The sequence below is a fragment of the Esox lucius genome, chromosome 7, assembly GCF_011004845.1.
Source record: "Esox lucius isolate fEsoLuc1 chromosome 7, fEsoLuc1.pri, whole genome shotgun sequence".
Classification (NCBI taxonomy): domain Eukaryota; kingdom Metazoa; phylum Chordata; class Actinopteri; order Esociformes; family Esocidae; genus Esox; species Esox lucius.
In genome coordinates this window covers 41,244,596-41,267,515 of record NC_047575.1, presented here as the reverse complement: position 1 = coordinate 41,267,515, position 22,920 = coordinate 41,244,596, and the positions used below count along the sequence as shown (strand labels likewise).

The 22,920-nt window shown below is 42.5% G+C and overlaps 2 protein-coding genes across 4 annotated transcripts; both read left to right on the top strand.

Annotated features, from left to right (window-relative positions):
- Window positions 1-395: 395 nt before the first annotated feature.
- On the top strand, window positions 396-5,864 carry LOC105008236 (GTPase IMAP family member 8). The gene is made up of 3 exons (XM_020048278.2): window positions 396-647; window positions 1,155-1,743; window positions 3,927-5,864. The coding sequence occupies exons 2-3, from the start codon at window positions 1,176-1,178 to the stop codon at window positions 5,288-5,290; spliced, it is 1,932 nt and encodes a 643-aa protein (XP_019903837.2). The 5' UTR covers window positions 396-647; window positions 1,155-1,175; the 3' UTR covers window positions 5,291-5,864.
- A 4,904-nt stretch (window positions 5,865-10,768) lies between these two features.
- Window positions 10,769-22,821, top strand: LOC105008235 (GTPase IMAP family member 4). Of its 3 annotated transcripts, none has more exons than XM_034293435.1 (3): window positions 10,769-10,777; window positions 16,050-16,115; window positions 21,355-22,821. In XM_034293435.1, exons 2-3 carry the CDS (start codon window positions 16,052-16,054, stop codon window positions 22,299-22,301), a joined length of 1,011 nt encoding a protein of 336 aa, XP_034149326.1. In that variant the 5' UTR covers window positions 10,769-10,777; window positions 16,050-16,051; the 3' UTR covers window positions 22,302-22,821. The 3 variants fall into 3 exon arrangements, with proteins under 3 accessions (XP_034149326.1, XP_028977006.2, XP_028977005.2); XM_029121173.2 differs by lacking the exon at window positions 10,769-10,777 and adding an exon at window positions 11,153-11,375; XM_029121172.2 differs by lacking the exon at window positions 10,769-10,777 and adding an exon at window positions 11,153-11,375 and having other exon boundaries at window positions 16,047-16,115.
- The last annotated feature ends 99 nt before the right edge of the window (window positions 22,822-22,920 follow it).

Genomic DNA, 22,920 nt, shown 5'->3' with positions numbered 1-22,920 from the left:
GTTACATTGTGGAAAAAGAGGGTGTGGAAATATTGTGTTGCTAGATGTAGCACACCGTTCCCCATGATTAGACAGGTTTGTCTTACTCTACACATTCTCCTGAACATTTCCTACATTGCTTTCTCTGTGGAATATTCAATAGTTTATGAGCTATGAGGGAATATGTTTTCCATATTCTGACATTGGCATTGTCAGAATTTTACCCTTGGAACGTGTTTTAACACCCACTTTTTATCGAAATTACTCTTAAATCTAATCATATTTGAATTGTCAATGTTTTGAGAGGTACATGATCTCAAACAATTAATAAACCCGATTTATCTTAGTTTTTAAGTAATTCGTTGGTCTCTCTTATTTTGGAAAATTCCAGATTTTCGTGACCCGGAAGTGTTTCTTTAATGTTGCTTACATGTTTGTTTCGTTTTTACAGTTTTATCGTTTTCGAAAACATCCACCGAAGGGAATGATACTAGAAAGGAAGCCGAGTTTACGCGATGGATACCACGAAGCCATACGCTTGATTCAACTCTCAAAACCAAAAAAAAAAGTAACAACCTACATGATCAGAACCACAGCCTGGGAGATTTGGTGCTAGCTGTACGGGGACGTTAGCTAGGAAATCCTAACAATACAATTCACAATCGCAGGTAGGTGAATGTTGTGTGGATAGGCTAGCTTGTTTACGTGTCCACGTAGTTACTCTTCAAATTCGCTGCAGTGGGTATTTTACTCGAAACATCTCTAACTAGCCGTTTAATCAAATGCCACCTTTTTGTTTTTTGATAATCATTACGTTATTTGTTTGTTTACCCTCTAACCTACATTTTGATAATACATAATGAAAGGAAGTGGGACCTTTTCAAGTCTGAACAGTTTGCAGGTCCTTGTTTGGTGATTCTGTATAAACACACTGAACTAATATGGAACTGTAAAATGTTGGTTTCATGATCTGAAATGAAAGATCCCAGACATTTGTATGATATACGTACATCTTTGTCTCATTCTTTGCACACTTTATTCTACATCCCAGTAAATAAGAAATGTCTCCTGTGCTGTGACAATGTTGCAGTCACAAAATTGTCATGGGATTACTTTTCTGTGTTCTGTTTGACTATTTAAAAATCTTGTATTCCTGCTTCACCCCCCTTTTACAGGGACACAATGATTTTGAGAAGATGGGTCAAGCTATGGGCCCTCCTAAACCATTACAAGTTGTGTTACTTGGTAAAACAGGAGCCGGGATTAGTGCGACGGGTAACACCTTCCTGGGACGAACAGCTTTTAAGTCAAAGAAGAGTTCCAGATCAGTGACCACTGATATTGAAATACAAAGTGTCACAATTGATGGAATAGACTTTTTGGTTTATGACACACCTGGATTCTGCAACCAGGGTCTACCAGAAGTACTTGTTCAGCAGAAAAGTCAGGAAGTCCTCAATTTAACCTCATCTGGCACCCGTGTGTTTCTGTTGGTCATGAAGATTGGCAGGTTGACAGAAGAAGAAAATAGTGTCATCAGTAAAGTAGAAGAGCTTCTAGGAGAGAGTTTCTCAAACCAAACCTGGATCCTGTTCACCAGAGGAGATGAGCTAGTACACCAAACTATAGAAGAATTTATTGCTGAGTCAGAAGACCTGACAGAACTGGTGAAGAAATGCAAAGGAAGATACCATGTGTTCGACAACAAGAGTGGTGATCCAGACCAGGTCAAATCACTACTGAAAAAGACATTGATTTCCCTAAGTATGTATAGCAAATTGTATATATATATTTTAAAGCACAATTTCCGAGACAAATACACTTTATTTTTTTTCTATCTCAGATAATTCTCAGATAAATCTTGAATGACCAGGAATGAATCAAGTGGTTTAAAGTAGGCCTGGAGCTAGCGACTATTTTGATCAATTATAAATCTGTTGTTTATTACTCTGATTAATCGGATATAAACAACACATTCCAGCATTTAATGCAAGTGTTTTATGTAAACCATAAACGTTTTAAGGGTTTTTCCTCGTCATGCGTAATGCTGTATTCAAAACAACTTGAAATAGCAGTTATACACTCACTGGCCGCTTCATTAGGTACCTGCGATTGTGGAGGCCATTTGTGTACAGTGAACTCATTGTCATGTTCAAGAAACCAGTTTGACATGTCAGCTTTGTGATGTGGTGTATTATCCTACTGGAAGTTGCCATTGGAAGATGCGCTGTGGTCATAAATGGATGGACATGGCCAGCAACAATACTCAAGCTGTAGCCTTTAAACAATGCTCAATTGGTACTAAGGGGCCCAAAGTGTGCCAAGAAATATCCCCCACACTATTACACCCCCACCAGCCTGAACCGTTGATACAAGGCAGGGTTGATCCATGTTTCATGTTGTTTATGTCAAATTTTGACCCTACCATCTGAATGTTGCAGCAGAGATTGAGACTCATTACCCCAGGCAACATTTTCCCTGTCTTCTATTGTCCAATTCTGCTGGGTGTAGCCTCAGTTTCCGGGTCTTATCTGTGTGTCACCCTGTGTGGTCTTCTGCTGCTGTAGCCCATCTGCTTCAAGGTTTGACGTGTTGTGCATTCAGAAATGCTCTTCTGCATAACTTGGTTGTAAGTGGTTATTTAAGGTACTGTTGACATTCTGCTCGAGCCATTCTCCCCTGACCTCTACCATCAACAAAGCATTTTTGCCCAGAGAACTGCCGCTCACTGGATATTTTCTTTCTTTAAACCCTAGAGATGTTTGTGCGGGGGAATCCCAGTAGATCAGCACTTTGTGAAATACTCAAACCAGCCTATCAGGCACCAACAAACATGCCACGTTTAAAGTCACTTAAATCGTCTTTTTTCCCCATTCTGATGCTTGGTGTGAACTTCTGCACATTGTTCTTGAATATGTAGAATATGTCTACATGCCTGAGTGCATTGAGTTGCTGCCACATGATTGGCTGATTAGATATTTGTGTTAATGAGCAGTTGAAAAGGTGTACCTAATGAAGGGGCCAGTGAGTGTATGTTGTTGTTTTAGAATCTATCCATAATTCTATGGCGTGTCTAGTGAACCTTGAAAATATAGAGGCTAACCAGGAGAAACAGGGAACGTTGAAACTTCACTGGGAGTCTTATAGCAGACAGCTTTAACTGAAGTACCCAGACAACATGACTAATAAAATTAATGGATTGACTGGGGATGCATTTTCCTATTTTATTGTAAAAAGAAATGTAGAATTATGAAACTCATTGCATGGTCTTTGTTAGTGCACTGCTTTTAGGTGTGGATGCAGCTGGATTATAAAATGCCATGTGCACAAGTAAACCACTGGTTTGGGGGCGGTAACCTTACTTTATTATGCAGCTTAACCATGCATTCAAGATTAAACAATGTCCCACTTCAATGCACAACTTATGCCAAACTAAAACAAACTCTGAAAAGCAGACAATAACATGCTTATTTTTGATTAAGATATTGCGCTGCGCTCTCCAGCATCTGCCGTCGTGGCTCCGATGTGTTCATTTAGGTGTAAGCGTTTCTGATTAGCACAATTGGTCATAAAACATCCTGTAAACTTGTCTTCTGTGTGAAGTGCAGAAGAATTCAGTTGCACACGTCTTTACGCTAGTGTAGCCAGAGCCTCTGTGATTCTTTTCAATCTTATGTATTTTTTTTGCTGTCTCACATAGCTGAATGAACTGATATAAATGTATTATTGACATTGGCAATAAGTTATTGCAGCCCAATGTGAAGGTAGATCAAGAGAGCACCACATCTATCATTAGCACTGAACACCAATAATCACTATTCTACATTACCCAGGAAAAAGTGATTGTATGAACTCTGATTACATTGCCTACTGTTTAAGCAAGTTTGTTATTCATGGCACTGTAGCTGATCAATTCTGAAATATGGTGTGTTTTTTCCTGTAATCAGATCCAAGGAGGATTGTGCTGCTGGGCAAAACCGGTGGCGGAAGGAGTGCAACAGGAAACACAATCCTGGGAGGAAATCATTTCCATTCTGAACTGAGCTGTTCCTCTGTAACCCAAACAAGTGAAGTTCAGCAGGCTCCGGTAGATGGAAGGCAAATCAGCGTGGTGGACACTCCAGGCCTGTTTGACACACAGCGTAGTGCAGAGGAAATAGCTTGGGAGATTAGAAAGAGTGTCACTATGTCAAGTCCAGGGCCCCACGCCTTCCTCATAGTGGTGTCTGTGCAAGGCAGGTTCACACACCAGGACAAAATAATGATGGAACTTTTAGAGACCATGTTTGGTTCAGAATTGACAAATCATGCCATCATTCTGTTTACTCATGGAGACCAGCTAGAGGGTCACAGCATAGACAGACTGATTCATGGTCACATTGACCTCAGCAGACTGGTAGCGCTGTGCAGAGGAAGATATCACGTCTTTGACAATAAAGCTGTAGGGAACATAACACAGGTGAGAGAGCTGATGGAGAAGATTGACAAAATGGTGGAGGAGAATGGAGGAACGTGCTACAACAATGAGGTAAACTGGCATCTAGCCCAGAAAGAGGAGGAGGAGGAGAGGGAGATGGAGGAGATCCAGTTCCAGATGAGGAGAGTGAGGATCTGGGGGATGGAGAGCGAGGACCCTCAGATGATAAGAGAGAGGCTTCAGAGGGACATGCAAAGTTTCTGGAAGGGGAGAGACCAGATAGGAATGTTGATAGGCAAGATGGACAGCGTGTGTGAGACTGACAGTTTGCAGAGAGACTCGATGAGACGGTGGATCGAGGAGAAGATCAGTCTCCAGAGAGAGATGTTGAAAAGATACCAGGAGATGAAGACAATACTCCAAAGCGAGTTAGAGCGGTTGGTGAGTAAGTTGGAGAGGGTAACAGGGGAAAGGTCCCGGGTGGTTGACCTGACGACACTGCACGCTCAACAGGACATCCAGGGGGAGAGAGAGAGCATCCACTTGGAAATGGTTGAGATGGTGAATTTGCAGGAGGAGATGGAGAGTGTTTGGAAGGACACGGAGAGGATGATTGACATGGAGAAGAGGCACAAGGAGAAGTTGTACAAGGAGAGGAGACACATGGAGAGGAGGCGCATGGAGAGTGTGTACAAGGAGAGGAGGCGCATGTTGCATGAAAGGATGCAGAGTGTGCAAAAGAAGATGAAGAGGATTCCGAAAGAGATGGAGAAGTGGCTCAAGAAGGAGACGGAGATGATGCTGAAGGAAAGGAAGCAGCGGTACCAGAGGGAGATGGAGAGGTTGGAGATGGACATGAAGATTGAGAAACATTTGTTGCAGTGGTATCATTAGCCTTGAGTGTAGATAAGGGCTGACCACTGAACATCAGTTCTCCAGGTGCCGCCAACCACCGTCAGTGTTCCTTTGAGCAGGAGACTTAAAGCTGTGCTGTTGAGTAAGTGATCCTCAGAAACACAGCAAATTTAAAGAAATGACTTGAGCAAATTACTCATTCAAAGACCAAAGACGTAGTGCCTGGAATACATTGAAAAAGTATTAGATATTTCCAACCCCGTCACATTAAGCCACCCCCCCCCCCCCCAGCAACAAGAAATCCCAGAGGAAACACTGGACTGTTTTTGCACATTTTATACTCTGCTCTTCGCATTCTCTCTTCACTTCTGAAGACTGAAGTGATTTGTTTCTCACATCACTAGTCTGCATAGAATGTGCTTGATTAATTGTCTGGATCTGTCTGCGAGGACTGTCAGTAGTGCTGTGTTTCTTCTGCAGACAATAGCACCAGGAGTCCAATAACATTAAGAAAAATGTTGTACCTCGACAGATTATCTATATAACAACAATGTTATTGATGTGTCTGTGTGCCTGGAAAGGTGGTTGACATAAAGGTATGCTGATAATCAAACTATCAATGGTGTAAAAGCCATTTCACTATTTAATTATTATTATCAGTATTTATGTATTGTACTTTTGTTTTATTGTTTTGACACTAGGGGGCGCACTTCACGTAGGAGGGATATGCAAGGCGGGTCATGGCTGTAGGGTGGCTGGTTTGGGGACACATGTTTTATAGGGGTCTCTGTCAGTGACTTCATCATAACAATACTGTAGAAGAATGTGTCATGTTTACATATTTAAATAAAGATATTAAAACTAAAATGTAGGCCAAGTGTTACTGTAGCTATGGTAGGCTACAGTACAAAACACATATCAGCCCTCTTGTATGGAGAGCTGCTGGGTGTGCAGGCATTTCATCCATCCCTGAATCAATCCTATGTATTTCGAGGTCTTGTCCCGTAGCTGAGGAGTAATGCGCTGTTAGGCCTGATTCACAGAAGAGTAAATCCAGAGTAAACATGATTCCTGACATGAATGCCTACTCTCCAATGCTGTGTTGAAAAAAGTACCCTTTTAAGCACTCCAGACAGTTCCAACACAAGTAAGCCCCAAAAACTTTACCTGTACACTGTTCCAAAAACAGAAAGTATGGGTTCCGCGATCCAGACAGCTCCAGGTCAAGTTGAGCACCAACTAGCACATGGGTGATTCTGAGGCTCAAAAAGGATATATTTTTTTAAGGCTTTTTTTAATTAATCACACACATTAACTTAATATGCCATAATATGAATATAATTAACCTCCTCCTCCCCCCTCCATCCCCGCCCCCCTTCCAGCCTACACCCTAGACGGGGTGAATCTGAAGGGCTACTTCGCCTACTCCCTGAACGACCAGAGAGACCCAGGGTTCGGACTGTACGGTCTCGTCCAGGACGACGCCATCGCCAAGTCTTCTCTGTCCCAGTACCGGAACATCATCCGGCACAACGGCCACCCTGGGGATCATTGTATACTACACTGTTAAGAGACACAAGTAGATGGAGGCCGAGGACTGTGTTTCCTGCATCTGGGATGGACAGGTTTGATGCAGACGGGGGACACAAAAACATCCCAATTATTATGAGAGGATTCTGGCTTTTGGACTATGTAGCCACAACTCTTCACCCCCCCTTCTTGAGGACATGATGCCATGCGGCACAGAGAAGATGTTGCAGTTAGACAATTTTTGGAATTCTACCTGTTTTGCTATGGGGTAGAAATCTTTGTAGTTTTTAATTGTATGATATCAGAGCGACTATGACAAACGAAATCAATGGGGGTACCGTGATTTTTAGATAAATGGTTAATCGGCTAAATTAGTTACTTAACTGTTTATGCACAATCACATTTATAAATTGTAGTCTGTATTTTACTAAGTAAGTTTACCATGATCTTTTTAACATAAAGTTTAATTTCTCTACACAGAACCTTAGGTTGCCAATTTCACATTCCTACCATATATAGCGCACTACTTCTCTCCATAACCCTGGTGTAAAACCACAACCCCTAGGTCGCTGCTTTGACAACTGCAACCAACATGTTTATACCCCTTCAATGTAAATGGACTAAAACGATTTCAGCCATTCCTCCCAAGACAACTGAACTGTACTGACTGTCTGTTCAATCATTGCATGCAATGTGTACCCATTGTAAAATATGGGGTACATATTTGGTGAAACAAAACCCTGCTCTGCTATTTTAATGAATCAGAGGTATACTGTACACACAGTAATGCCAATTCAGTATGTAATAGGTTAGGTGTAATAACTAATGCTGGTGAGTCACACCAAAGATTGGAAGGCAACGCTGGAAAGAAAAGACTCAGCTTTCAGCAGACACACTGGATACCCAGATAGGGCCTACCGTTCCCGTTTAAGACTGAATTTAATTGAGTAACAGAGGTACCCCAGGGTATGGTGTATGTACATTCAGGGAGTTAATGACCACAACGCCCATGTCTCTGGTTTAATGACCACAACCCCAAGGTCCCTAGTTTAATGACCACAACCTCTAGGGCAGTGGCCCCCAACCTTTTTCAGTTACTGTACCCCCCACAAGATTTTGCACTGCTTGGACTACCCCTGAAGTACCCCCTCATGTTAACGATGGGAACGATGGACACTGTGGCCATTTTTACTGAGTGGACTGTATTACTGACATTTAGGTGGCTACTATTAATAATGACCAGAGACCAAGAGGTTGTGGTCATTAAACCAGAAACTTTGGGGTTGTGGTCTTTAAACCAGAGCTCTAGAGCAGTGGTTCCCAACCAGGGGTACTAGGACCCTTGGGGGTACTTGGCCTCTCCACAGGGGGTACTTGAAAACACTTGTGACACCATAGGCATACTAGGTATCCCCCTGTGAGTGACAGAATCTAAAACAGAAGTGTTTAATTTGCATTTTATTGCATGACATAAGTATTTGATACATCAGAAAAGCAGAACTTAATATTTGGTACAGATATTAGAGGGTGGAGAGGTTGGAGTCTGTTTGATTGAGTGTGTGGACAGGTGTCTTTTGTACAGGTAATGAGTTCAAACAGGTGCAGTTAATACAGGTAATGAGTGGAGAACAGGAGGGCTTCTTAAAGAAAAACTAACAGGTCTGTGAGAGACTTCTTACTGGTTGGTAGGTGATCAAATACTTATGTCATGCAATAAAATGATTATTAATTATTTAAAAATGTGATTTTCTGGATTTTTGTTTTAGATTCCGTCTCTCACAGTTGAAGTGTACCTATGATGGAAATTACAGACCTTTACATGCTTTGTTAGTAGGAAACACTGCCGATTTTGCAGGTTATCAAATAATTGTTCTCCCCACTGTATGTAATGTCTATACTGATTAGAATGTTCTGTTTATTACATAAAAACACTCAAATCAAGCCTAGAAGGAAAAAACCCTAGGCCTACGCCCACACGTAATGGCAAGAAAGACTAGAATGATTTTAGAGCATGAAATGCACGTCTCATTTGTCCCGATCGCCTGAAATGTGTTTTTATTGGATGGATCCTGGAAAAAAGTATCGCTTTATTTCAGATATGTGCTCTTTCGTATATGCAAAACTTTTTGAATAATTTTGTAAGTTATCTGTAACTAATTGTTATGCTTAAATTATCAAGCGAAATGAACCGTTTCAGTAATGCGATCTGTTTCCCCCCATTCACCAAAAAGAGACGTTCAAAAGGAGCGGGTCCTTCACCCACGACCCATGACATAGACTGGGCAGAGAGAATGCTGCGTTGGGCTAGCTGACTGCAATGTGGTCTCTGGAGACTACGTTGACTATTTTACGTACATTTCCAGATTTCATTACATTACAATGCGCTACCAAAGCCTATAATACATTACGATTCTCACGAATGCTATTACAACGTATAATAAGTTACGAACCCTATTAAAACGTATAATATATAAACACCAGACAAACGTATCATATCTTACGAATGATACAAAAACGTATCATTCACTACTGGATTTGCACAAAACAAGCCAAGCATTGAACCGGCAACATTCAGGTCTGAAGGCAGGCGCCCAACCCACTGCTTCACACAGGGCATATTGGTGGCAAGGTACAAGTAGTGGCCTTACCAAGGTTGCTAAAATATGTAATAAATGCATTTGAACATTACATTTAGGTTAACGTTAGGTATCACAGCACTATGGTTCAGGTTAGGGTTGGGAATAGTTCCCTCACAATTTATTTGGTTTAAAAAATGAGATAAACCTTTCAAGTGTGTACACTGTGAGGATGCTCGGGCCCATGCAGTATTCTTCCTCTGGTTAAGTATATTCAGGTAAGTATATTCAGGTAAGTATGGTAAGTTTAAACATTAATTATTTACCTTTTTTAGCTATGGATATATGAAGGAACAAATTGAGTGGCTCGATGATGTCAGGAGACTGATGGCCACTTGTGATGGTAATTCCATCGATACGAACTCTTTTAGGAGTAGCCTAAGTACAGAGACAAAATCCTCTAAGGACAACTACGTTTTTTTGCAAATAGAGAGACATCAAAAGCTTACAGAATAATCCTCTGAGGAATCTCTATGGTAGATACATGAACAGTCCATATTTATTACAGATAAAAGGGGTGTGGTAAGATGCTGTCTAGCTGTCTTATGTCACACAGGTTTTACCCAAAGGGTGGGCTGTCCCCCCACCTTATGCTTCCTGCCATAATTTTTACTGTTGTGTTTACCTAAAAGGCCAATTGCCCTAACTTCCCCCAAGGGCCACATTCCTAAGGAACAAAGGACTAATACCCTTACTGGTTTAGGCAGATGGTCAGAGTACCTAATAATGCTCTGATATTATGCAGACGTATGTCACAAATAAAGACCAGAGTTTGTGGGTCACTGTCATGCTGGAAAGTCTAAGAGCATCCCATGCTCAGCTTTCATGCAAAATAATGCAAATTGTCTGCCAGTATTTTCTGATAACATGCTGCATTCATCTTGCCATAAATTTTCACAAGGTTCCCTGTGCCTTTAGAGCTCACACACCCTGAAAACATAATTGAGCCACCACAATGCTTAACATTAGGGATAGTATGCTGTTCACTATAGGGCTAGTTGACCCCTCTTCAAACATAGCACTTATGGTTGTGACCATAAAGCTCTATTTTGGTCTCGTCACTCCAAATTACAGTGTGCCAGAAGCTGTGAGGCATGTCAAGGTGTTGTTGGGTAAATTCTAACCAGGGTTTTACCATTACCTTGTTACACAGGTTTTTTTGACAGTTCTTTTCTGCTCCCCATGTCTCAGTATCTAGCCTGCTCAGTGCATCCACATGAGAGCTAAGAAACTCATTGACTATTTATACACAGACACTAATTGCAATTTAAAAAGCCACAGGTGTGGGACATTCACATTTAATTGCCATTTTCACCTGTGTGTTTCACCTTGTGTGTCTGTCAGGCCAAAACATTCAAGGGTATGTAAACTTATTTGATCAGGGCTATTATGATTTTAAAATGAGCCAAACAACTAGGTGATAATAAAAGGCTTCATATGATCACTATCCTTCAATAAAATATCAAAAATATGCGTGATCAGTGATATTTTCAAAATCAATGCCAACATTTCAAAATTTCTGACCGGGTATGCAAACCTATGAGCACAACTGATGTTCTCAATATATACCTGAAATCAGGTATAAATGGTTTAGAGAGCTGTTTGAAAGCCGAATGTACCAATATGTCTTTGAGGTTCCTATTCCTTCGATAATAACCCTTTATCAAGGAAATCAATTTCTTGGATACATGTAAGTAGTCACGAATGGAATTTCAGCAAACTAACAGGAAGCTCTTGGGGCAGAGTGCAGAGCACTAGATGGTTATCGGTTCAAAACACGTCGTACCTTTTTTTTCTGGATTATTACTCTAACATTACTTTACCTAGATATATTAAAGTAAAATATTTTACGAATTCGACTGTCAAAGATTTATGTAATATAGTCTGCGTAGTCCTCTGAGACCAGGCTGAAAGGTTAACAGAAACACTGAAAATGGCTTCGTCAAGCACAATTCCTGGTAAGTTTTTGTATTTCTTTAACAATGAGGCAAACATAATAAATTATCTAACTTATAATTTTCAATAGGGCTGTTGTTTACTACACATTTAAATGTTCGCGGCTGTGTTTTAATTAATGTATTCACTTTCACAAACTAAAAACCATGAGCCGTGTAACCGAGTTTTTTTGTTGAGCAAAATATTCTGCTAATTTATCAATCCTTCTTGAGCATAAATCTCTGCGTGTAGTTAACCATGCCTAAACGCAAAGTTTGTGATTGATCAATAATGTTTGATATTGTTTGTAAGTGTACGGACTAGATGAGAGGTTGGTGGAAAAATAGAATTGTGTGTCGAAACTAACTGGGCACGGTCTGAATCTCAAATCGCATACTTCCATACTATATATTATGCATGCTTTTTGGGTAATAAAGACCACCACCCCCTTCGCAGTAAAATGGGGGGTTTCCCACGATTCTTTTTTCACTTGACCAAAAAGTCTGTTAGCGTTAATTGACTGTATATTCTCTCGGTGACGTTCTCCATTGTACAGCATCTATTTTAGGAACATTATCATTCCTCCTTCTCAGTCATCACCCCTCCCCCGGTCAAACTTCACCCCTCCCTTGGTCAAGTATCCGCTCTCCCCTTGTCGAACATCACCCGTTTATGCTTTAGTCCTCCCCTAGTCAATCGTCAGTCCTCCCCCGATCATATCCTAAATAATATTTCTTCCTCAACAGTTTAACACTGTTTTGAGGTTTATAGGTGATGTAATCAGAGTTGTTGAGATTTGAAAATGTTGAATATGCACTTTGTTGACGCTCCCTTGTGACATGCTTTGGTTATGTGCAGACTGACTGCAATGTTGTCTCCTGCGATTTGAAATTAACAGTCTGAATGGAGAAAACGAGACCTGTGCACTGTTGTCCAACTTTTTCCTTTCAGAACGGGACTAACCCAGGGTTTGTAGCTTAAATTGTTTGTGAACTATTGGGCTTTGAATGTCTGAATATCTGTCAAATATCGAGTGTCAAACTATCTTTACCATGGTAGAGAACCGAAAGGATCGTATACAATAGATATTGGAATGTTTAAAATGTAACGCCGTTGGTAAACGAAACGGGTTTTCACAGTGCTTGAGATTTCGATTGAGATGTAGAAAAATAAACTCAAAGCATCTGTTGGGATCTCTGCCTCTGAGTTTTGCTTAATGAAGAGTGCCCACTTGCCCACCTAATCTACCCACCTGCAGTGGGTAGATTAATACTTAAAATACAGTGGGGAGAACAAGTATTTGATACACTGCCGATTTTGCAGGTTTTCCCACCTACAAAGCATGTATTTTATCATAGGTACTTTTAAACTGTGAGTGAAAGAATCTAAAACAGAAAATCACATTGTATGATTTCTAAGTAATTCATTAGCATTTTATTGCATGACAAGTATTTGATACATCAGAAAAGCAGAACTTAATATTTGGTACAGAATCCTTTGTTTGCAATTACAGAGATCATACGTTTCCTGTAGTTCTTGACCAGGTTTGCACACACTGCAGCAGGGATTTTGGCCCACTCCTCCATACAGACCTTCTCCAGATCCTTCAGGTTTTGGGGCTGTCGCTGGGCAATACGGACTTTCAGCTCCCTCCAAAGATTTTCTATTGGGTTCAGGTCTGGAGACTGGCTAGGCCACTCCAGGACCTTGAGATGCTTCTTACGGAGCCACTCCTTAGATGCCCTAGCTGTGTGTTTTGGGTCGTTGTCATGCTGGAAGACCCAGCCACGACCCATCTTCAATGCTCTTACTGAGGGAAGGAGGTTGTTGGCCAAGATCTCGCGATACATGGCCCCATCCATCCTCCCCTCAATACGGTGCAGTCGTCCTGTCCCCTTTGCTGAAAAGCATCCCCAAAGAATGAGGTTTCCACCTCCATGCTTCACGGTTGGGATGGTGTTCTTGGGGTTGTACTCATCCTTCTTCCTCCAAACATGGCGAGTGGAGTTTAGACCAAAAAGCTCGTTTTTTGTCTCATCAGACCACATGATCTTCTCCCATTCCTCCTCTGGATCATCCAGATGGTCATTGGCAAACTTCCAACGGGCCTGGACATGTGCTGGCTTGAGGAGGGGGACCTTGCGTGCGCTGCAGGATTTTAATCCATGACGGTTAGGGTTGGGTATTGTTTGAATTTTAACAATTCCGATTCCTTGTTTCGATTCCGGTGCCTAATGATTCTTGATTCCGATTCTTTTGAGAGGCAGGGTCAAAAAAAGTTTAGGATATTTTAAATGAGCTAGCTAACCAACGTTCTTTCTGAAGGAAATAGTCTGACCTTCTCCATCAGTTTTAATTCTATGAACTTTTTATTAACTTTACTATGAATTTCTCAGAGGGCTTATTCAACTACAATATAAAATCTATGAACTTGAATATAAATATTATAAATTATGAATATATTTTCACAGGGGTACACTTTCCTCAAGAGAACTTTATTTTTTTTAAACCTCATGAAAACACATTTACACGAGTGTAGGATGCTGCAGGTACTTAAACATGTTACCGTGCTCCCACTGATGGGCTAACCTGGTGCAGAATAACAAATAAACAATAAGAAACAACTTGTAAAACCCAGTCCAGATTAGCAGCAGGTACAGTATAAAATCAGAAACAGTTCTTGTTTAGGATAAAGATAATATCTGCCTTCTCAGGCAGGATGCGTGAGTGTTCTGGACAGATAGTATCTCCTGCTGTGGAGAAAACACGTTCGCTGGTTGTAGAAGAAGCTTGAACGCATAAATAGGAGAAAGCGAGATTTGAATTCTACTTCAAGAGTTTACCAACGCCATATTTTTCCTCTGTTGACCTCTTACCCAACTTTACTACACCGGGACTATCTATGGACATAATTAACAGAGCTGCTCACCCCTGAACACCCAACGCTAAGTATCAAATGTCTTATCATTGTAATTATTGTAGCTACAACACGGAGAAAAATCGCTCAGAGGGGAATGATCGGCAGGCATGTTCTACTGGTGGCCTTGAAAAACTAAAAACTTTAGTCATCGGGGATTCCATTACCCGCAGTATTAGATTAAAGAATCAGCCGGCGATCGTACACTGTTTACGAGGGGGGGCTGAGCAACCGACGTAGCCGCAAATCTGGGGCTGGTGCTAGCGAAGTCTAAAACTGGCACGTATAGAGAGTGAGGAGATAGTTAATCACGTTGGCACCAACGACGTTAGGATGAAACAGTCAGAGGTTACGAAGTTCTGTTCAGAAAAGTGAAGCCACACTTTGGACCGCTATCCATGTTCGACTCCGTTGGTGTTCAGCGGTTTCTTCTTCCGGTCGGTGGACTGTGAATCGAAACTAGGAATCGAAATGTAAACTTTTGAATGATTCCGGGAAAATCGCAAAGCTAGTCCCGGTTCCAATCTATACTCGATACCCAAGCCTAATGACGGTGTAGTGTGTTACTAATGGTTTTCTTTAAGGCTGTGGTCCCATCTCTCTTTAGGTCATTGACCAGGTCCTGCTGTGTAGTTCTGGGTTGATCCCTCACCTTCCTCATGATCATTGATGTCCCACGAGGTGAGATCTTGCATGGAGCCCCAGACAGAGGGAGATTGACCGTCATCTTGAACTTCTTCCATTTTCTTATAATTGCGCCAACAGTTGTTGCCTTCTCACCAAGTTGCTTGCCTATTGTCCTGTAGCCCATCCCAGCCTTGTGCAGGTCTACAATTTTATCTCTGATGTCCTTACACAGCTCTTGGCCATTGTGGAGATGTTGGAGTCTGTTTGATTGAGTGTGTGGACAGGTGTCCTTTATACAGGTAACAAGTTCAAACAGGTGCAGTTAATACAGGTAATGAGTGGAGAACAGGGGGGCTTTTTAAAGAAAAACTAACAGGTCTGTGAGAGACGGAATTCTTACTGGTTGGTAGGTGATCAAATACTTATGTCATGCAATAAAATGCTAATTAATTATTTAAAAATGTGATTTTCTGGATTTTTGTTTTAGATTCCGTCTCTCACAGTTAAAAATTACAGACCTCTGCATGCTTTGTAAGTAGGAAACACTGCCCGTTTTGGTTATGAAATACTTGTTCTCACTGTATATGCTTATATTTTTCATAGGATTTTAAAAGAGGTTATAAAAATAAAAAAAATCCAGTCAAGTAATTCTAAATCACATTGATGCTGAATCTGAAAAAGGCCTCCAGGGTAAATTCTTCGACCTTAGGTCTGTGACAGTGAAAGTAGTGATTCCCCTAGACATCCCTCAGCTGGGGTGGCTATTTTTTGTTGCTCCAAAAAGTGTTAGAATACCTTTTACTTAGAATGGGAAAATTACTAGTTTTACATAAAATATTCAGTTGGTTTAGGAATATTACTAACTTAATAGCTCAGTACAAGATTGATGAAACACCTTTTCATTGTGGTGAAACATTCCTGAACCTGTAGACCAGAGAAGTATGCAGATGTGATTGATTTTTTTACAGAAAAAAACGATTCCTCTTTTTGGACACTTTAAAATTCATAGTGAAGTACTAGCATGGTAGCACATGCAACTTAAATCATTATTTTATTAATAGCATGATCCAATTTTACATTTAGAGACCTTTTGGTTCATCTGTGTCTGGGAATGCAGCTCAGTGTATTTTGTATGATGTATTTCTTGCAGCAGAGATGGATGAAGACACAGACAAGCAGCCTGTTCGCAGACGAAATTCCAGGGATCTACCTTCAAACTGTAAGTTGTGTTTACAGAGTTTCTGCTCTGTAAACACATTTTTAAAATATATATTTCTTCAGGATATTTTAATCGACGTGAATGTGGTGAAATATTGTTTTGCTGAAAGAGCATTCGGTGGGATTCAAACCCATGTTGCAGCAGCACATGTGCCTGGAGGCCTGGACTGCTGGACCACTCTGGGACACCTGTAAACCGCAACCCCATTTCTAGAAAAGTTGGGACAGAGGCAACAAAATACTGGAAATGTTGTGTAATGCTAAAAAAGTAAACCTGGTGGAATATCACACAACTAATTAGGTCAATTGGCAACAGGTATTTAAAGATTGGGTATTTAAAGATCATTCCAGAGAGGATGAGTCTTTCAGAAGTGAGGAGGGGTTCACCACTCTGTGAAAGACTGCGTGGGCAAATAGTACAACAATTTTAAGAAATAACGTTTCTCAACATAAAATTGTAGAGTTTGGTGATCTAATCCTCTGTTACATAATATCTTTAAAAGATTCAGAGGATCCGGAGAAATCTCTGTATGCAAGGGACAAGGCCAAAAATCTATATTGGATGGCCATGATCTTCGGGCCCTCAGACAGCACCGCAATAAAAACAGAGACCATTCGGAAGTGGACATCACTGCATGGGCTCAGGAACACTTGTCTGTGAGCACAGTATGTTGCTGCATCCACAAATGCAAGTTAAAACCCTACCATGCAAAGAAGAAAACATACATAAGCAAGATCCAGAACCACAGCTGCCTTTTCTGGCCCAGAGAAGACAGAAGTGGGAAACTGCTATGGTCAGACCAATCAAAATTTGTAATTATTTTTGGGAATCATGGATGCCTGTCCTCCGAGCTAAAGAGGTGTGGGACCATCTGGCTTCTTATGAGCACACATTCCAAAAGCCAGCATCCATGATGGTATCTGTGAAGGCACCATTAATGCTGAACTACATATACAGTTTTTGGAGCAAAATATGCTGCCATCCAGACAGCATCTTTTTCAGGGAAGGCTTTGCTTGGCAAGACAATGCCAAACCACATTCTGCACGTATCACAACAGCATGGCTCCGCAGTAGGAGTCTGGGTACTAAACTGGTCTGCCTGCAGTCTAGACCTGAAACCCATTGAAAACATATGGCACATTATGAAACAAAAAATATGACAAATGAGACCTTGAACTTTTGAGCAGCTGAAATCCTATATCCAGCAAGAATGGGGAATACATTTCTCTTTCAAAACATCAGTGGTAAACACGCCCCTTTCCCAACTTTCTTGAAACGTGTTGCTGGCAATCAAATTCAAAACAGGCATGTATTTTTCCAAAAATAATACAATTTCTCGTTTTCAACATTTGATAAGTTGTCTTTGTACGATTTTCAATTAAATATAGTGATAAATGATTTGCACATCATTGCATTCTGTTTTTATTTGCATTTTACAGGCTCGTACATGTATCTTGGTGGCACACTGTTAAATCATTTACAATATAAATTTTACATTAAAGGTATTTAGCAGATGCTCTTATCCATGGCAACTTAAGTATGAGGTCCTTACATTATCAAATTTCTTGTTACTCACCCCGTGGGAATTGAATTCAGAACTGAGCAAGTTCAATGCCATGCTCTTACCAGTGAATCAGACGGGATTTATAGTCATGTTGTATGCTCATCTAAAATGTGCTATATGTGATTGACTAAATTATGTCATGAATTGTTTTAAGTGTAGTGAATTAATTATTGTATTGTTTGACATCATAGTAAATTAATGATAGAATTCTTTTGTTTGAAATGACACAGCCAAATCAACTGTGGTTAAAGTACTGAAAACTCATTATGCAAGATGGGACAGCCAATCAGGACCCGTGAGCCCAGAGAACGCCCTCCCTTTTTATTCAGCAAATGCTTGCTGAGTTCTTTTGATTGATTGTATATTTATTTTTTTTCAGCCTGAAAATTTTTGTCGTCTGCGTTCTTTTGAAGACTTTTTTTGCTGCCGAATGCCATTGCGCTGACCTGTCACCGGATCAGGACCCTTACTGTTCGTGTGTTTCCTGCCTGGGACTGGCCCACGCTCGTAGTGTCTCACCGACCCCCCCGGCTTGCTTCTCCTGTGCTGCTTAGAGGGCAAACTTTTTCGAAAAGGAAGTGGACGTCTCCGCTGTGTTGAATTCCAGGAGCGACGATGAAGAGATGTCTGAGGAAGATGCTCCTAGACTGGATGTTCCATGGCCGTCTAAGAAACCCAGACCGTCCTGACTAAGTTGTGGAGCGGGCTGCGAGTGGCAACGTTGCCCTCACGGCCCCCGCCTCTTCCTCCATCTCCAAAGTAAAGGCCGAGTCGGACGGCGTCTCAGAGTCTATCTTTTCCTTTCAGTAAACAAGCTAAACGTTATTTGGGTTTAAGTTGTGGTTTTGTGCAGACTCCTGCGCAGGACCCGACTCCTCTGACCCTCGGCAAAGGCTTTAAAACCACGGACCTCAGACGCAGGGGAGTGCACCGGTTTGAAACATTCTGCCCAGGAGCCGAAGGACATGCCGGAAGGTTCCTTCGGCGTCTGCAGAGGAATATGTAGTGCACTCCCACAATCATGCCCTCAAACTCCATGCAGAGAGGGGCCGGGCGGAGGGAAGCAGCAGGAGAGAGGTCGTCATGTAGTTCTGGTCGGAGAGAGGGAGAAGCGCAAGATCCGCCACTACAACCCACGTGGGAAGGGAGCGGGACCTCCTCCAGAGCTCCCGTGAAATCCTACGCCACCTTCACCAGGGTCAACGGTAGGCAGACTCCCATCAGCTCGGCCATTCCTCCTTTAGAGCCCGAGTTGGCCGCACATTTCCTGCCTTCCTGGGGCTGGTCGGGGAAGAAGCCTGCCTTGCCATCCACCAAGGACCGCTACACGGGGCAGCTAAGGGATAAAGATTACGACCTGGGATCACAGGCCCTGGCCGCGGCGAACAATGTTGCTCTCCTCGCGTCGTTGGCCTCCCATATTTTAGACAGTTCACCTACTCCGTCGTCACGTGAGTAGGTGATGCCGTTCACACTGCCATAGCTTCTTTAAATAAGACAGAAGAGGGACGGAAGTAGTTCTTGTCACATCCCCCGGCTAGCCGCTCTACTCATTCCGCCTCATCCTCATCCATTCCTCCTCTGCTCATCGCCCGGGCTCCTCTGGTAAACGACACCAGCGTCGCCAAATCTCTATTGCCACCTCTTCTGCTTCCTCTGCACCACCTCCTCCTGCTCCTCCTCCCGTGCGACGCAGACAGCCCGCTCCCAGACTGGATGTTCCATGGCCGTCTAAGAAACCCAGACTGTCCTGACTAAGTTGTGGAGCGGGCTGCGAGTGGCAACGTTGCCCTCACGGCCCCCGCCTCTTCCTCCATCTCCAAAGTAAAGGCCGAGTCGGACGGCGTCTCAGAGTCTATCTTTTCCTTTCAGTAAACAAGCTAAATGTTATTTGGGTTTAAGTTGTGGTTTTGTGCAGACTCAGGCGGTGTCTGAACGTGTTAAGTCACTTGTACCTTTTTCATGCCCTAGTATGCCTCCATCAGTGGCTATTAGAGACTCAGCGAGAGCTCCCTCTGTCTCTATGTCTGTGCAGTGGCTCGAATGAGCGGCTTTTTCCTCATTCTCGCCCTGCAGCCTGCAGGTCTCCTAAAGTTTATGCTTATGCACACTCTATTCTTTTCCCAATGCAGTGTAAAGGTAGGAGTTATGTTAGCTATGATCAGGGTAGTGAGCGTTCTCAGGGAGTTATAGGTATAACTACTCTCTCCTCTCTACCTGCCACCTTTAACAGACATAAGCGCCGGCTAGCGGGTTCAGAGGCGTCTCTCATTCCGCTGCCTGCCAGTTCTGAGCGGGTTCCCTGTCAGAGTTCTGCCCGGCATGACCGTGTTTACATTCACTCGCCTTCAGTGAAACATTCGCGTATGCAAATACGGGCTCCTCTCTCACTCAGGTTCCTATGAGTGAGAGCACGATATTGTACATTGGGATGGCTCAGTGGTTAGTGCGCTTGGCCCTTTCTTTCCCTGCCCTCCTTGGGCCGAGTCTCTTCCTCTCTGGTCGAGCTCGGCTGCGATAAGGGCACAGAGGGAATTCAAACATTTCCTGGCCAACGCCCCCCAACTTCATGCTCTTCCTCTCTGAGCGTTATTGGGAGTGGTGTCATCACGGTACCATGTCAGTCTGGCTCGATCAAACGATCAGACTGGGTTATCTGGTTCAGTTTCGCTCAGCTCTCACCCCCTTCTCCGGGATAGTGGAGACGGTGATGTCATCACCTGACAGAGCGTCTGTTCTACTCTCAGAGGTGACGGAATTGTTGAGCAAAGGAGCGATTTCCAAGGTCCCGGAGGATCTCGGACAGGACGTTTTTACTCCTGTTACTTCCTGGTTCCCAAGAGAACGGGAGGTGTGAGGCCGATCTTGGATTGCGCAATCTGAATGCGCACGAAGCAAACGACTGTTCCATATGCTCACCACCAGTCACCTGCTAGAAGCCTTCCTGCCGGGAGATTTCTGTTTGAGCATAGATCTCAAGGATGCTTACTTCCATGTCCCCAGGAAGTTTTTCTGGTTTGCCTTTCAGGGCCTGCATGCACCCGGTTCGGGCCATCATGTCCCTTTTTGTGTATGATGGCTGCAGCGCACACAGTAGTCCCATTGGGCCTACTGCACATGCACACCCTACAGGCCTAATGGACTTTGTCTCTGCCAGCTCACCTACAAAGGGACCTGGACTATTGGAGAGACCCCTTGGCACTCTCTCAGGGCACTTCTCTGGGCAGGGTGTCAGAGTGCGTTCAGGTTTTCAAAGACGCCTCTCTTCACGTATGGTGCGGTGTGTTGTTGTTGGAGGCGTGTGGCCTGCCCTCACCACATCAACCTGCTGGAACTGGACACGGTCTTATTGGTGCTGACGCACTTCTCGCACCTAGTCAAGGTGCTGAGTCTATAACGTTAGTTACCAAGAATGTAACTCCAGTTATATGAGTGGAGCGGAGCCCGCTAGACCTGTTGTCCTCCCACTAGTTATGCTGAATAAACATGATTTATCAAAACCTGGCATTTAACAGGGGTGTGTAGACTTTTTATATCCACTGTATGTATATAATATGTATTTTAAATTTAATAAGTAAAAAAAGTACTAATTTAAGCAAATATTTGTTGAAGTTGGCAGACAGTAGTGAACATGAATGATTATTAATCTTTTTCCACCTGTTTTTTCTCCTGTAGTAACCATGACCAGAAGGATTGTGTTGGTGGGGAAGACCGGGGCTGGGAAAAGCTCTTCAGGAAACACCATCCTGGGAAGGAAAATCTTTATAGAGGCAAAGTCTAGCAAGTCTGTGACACAAGAGTGCTGCAAAGAAACTGCTGAGGTGGCAGGTATACAGGTGGTCATAGTGGACACACCTGGATTATTTGACAGAAAACGTCCCGACAGAGAGTTGGAGACTGAAATCGGTCAATGTATCAACTTGACTTCACCTGGTCCACATGCGATTGTACTGGTCATGGATGTGGGCCCATTCACACCAGAAGAAGAGAACACTGTAAAGAAAATCAGGGCGCTATTTGGAGATGAAGCGGAGAAGTATACCATGATTCTCTTCACCCATGGGGATGAGTTGGATCCGGGTGGCATTGAGCAGTACATCAGTGAAAGTTCGGATGAGTTCAAGAAATTCATGGAGCAGTTTGGTGGAAGGTACCATGTTTTTGACAACAACAAGATGGATGACAGAGACCAAGTTCTGAAATTCATGGAGAAAATGGATGATATGGTTGAAAAGAATGACCGAGGCTTCTACACCAATGAAATGTACAAGGAGGTGGAGAAAAGGATTTGTAAGAATGAGGAAGAGTTAATGAACAAGTATAAAGTAGAGCTACAGAGGTTAGTTGACGAAGAGAAGAACCTGCCTCCTGAATACCAGGAGAAGAGTAAGAAGATACGGAAAGAAATTGAGGCACTAAGAGAGTCACTGCAAGAAAAAGAAGAGAGACTTAAAGAGTTGAAATATCTGGAGCAGAACAAGATCCCGTGGATTGTGGAACACCAACTTTATTATGAAATGAAGCTGAGGGCTGTTAGACAGGAAGCAGAAAATATACAACATAACACAGATATGTCATCAGAGGTGTGTAGCAAGGTACAGGGCCTCCATCTTACAGAATAAAGTGTAGAGTGAAAAGTATATTGGGGACATTTGAGAGATTGTTAATAAAACAACGTTAAGGCTCAAACTCCTGTTTTAAAGGCATTGTACATAGGGGTGTGCCAATTCCATCATACTTGTATCCGTAATCATGGCCAGAACCCCAAAAGCTAGGGTCTGGTGTCATTATTTCAGTTGTTCAATTTGTCTTTCCTTGTCATTTCCCTTGAAAACATATTGCAAGGAAGACAAATAACTATTGTAATATGTATGCCTTGTTTGGAAGTACCCCAGTGAGGAATCTATGGCGGCCCGCCGGCGCTGGGGGGCCGCAGGAGGCTATAATGTCCTACAGCCAGCGGGCCACCAGCTTTTGCCGCTTTTCTCCTGATCTCAATTTGCATCTCAGGCGGCTTTCCACCAGTGGCCCAACTGCTTTGCACTGGCGGCTACCCGCCGAAGAGAGGGTGTGCTCTGTGATCTGGTGTATCTGCTTGTGTTGCCATTTTCTTCCTTCAGAGATGCTATTGTACACCTTATATTTTTGTACAGATTATTTGTATTCACTTTATTTTAATATTGTTAAATCTTAGTGTACTGTATTTTGGTCAACATTGGTAGTTTATAAATAAAATAGACT

Excerpts from the sequence above, each read along its gene's own strand:
- LOC105008235 (XM_029121172.2), top strand. The coding sequence starts at position 11,351 with ATGGCTTCGTCAAGCACAATTCCTG. Across the intron at positions 11,376-16,046 it reads TTCGTCAAGCACAATTCCTG|CAGAGATGGATGAAGACACA; the intron begins GTAAGTTTTTGT and ends TATTTCTTGCAG. Across the intron at positions 16,116-21,354 it reads CAGGGATCTACCTTCAAACT|TAACCATGACCAGAAGGATT; the intron begins GTAAGTTGTGTT and ends TTTCTCCTGTAG.
- LOC105008236 (XM_020048278.2), top strand. The coding sequence starts at position 1,176 with ATGGGTCAAGCTATGGGCCCTCCTAAACCATTACAAGTTGTGTTACTT. Across the intron at positions 1,744-3,926 it reads AAAGACATTGATTTCCCTAA|ATCCAAGGAGGATTGTGCTG; the intron begins GTATGTATAGCA and ends TCCTGTAATCAG.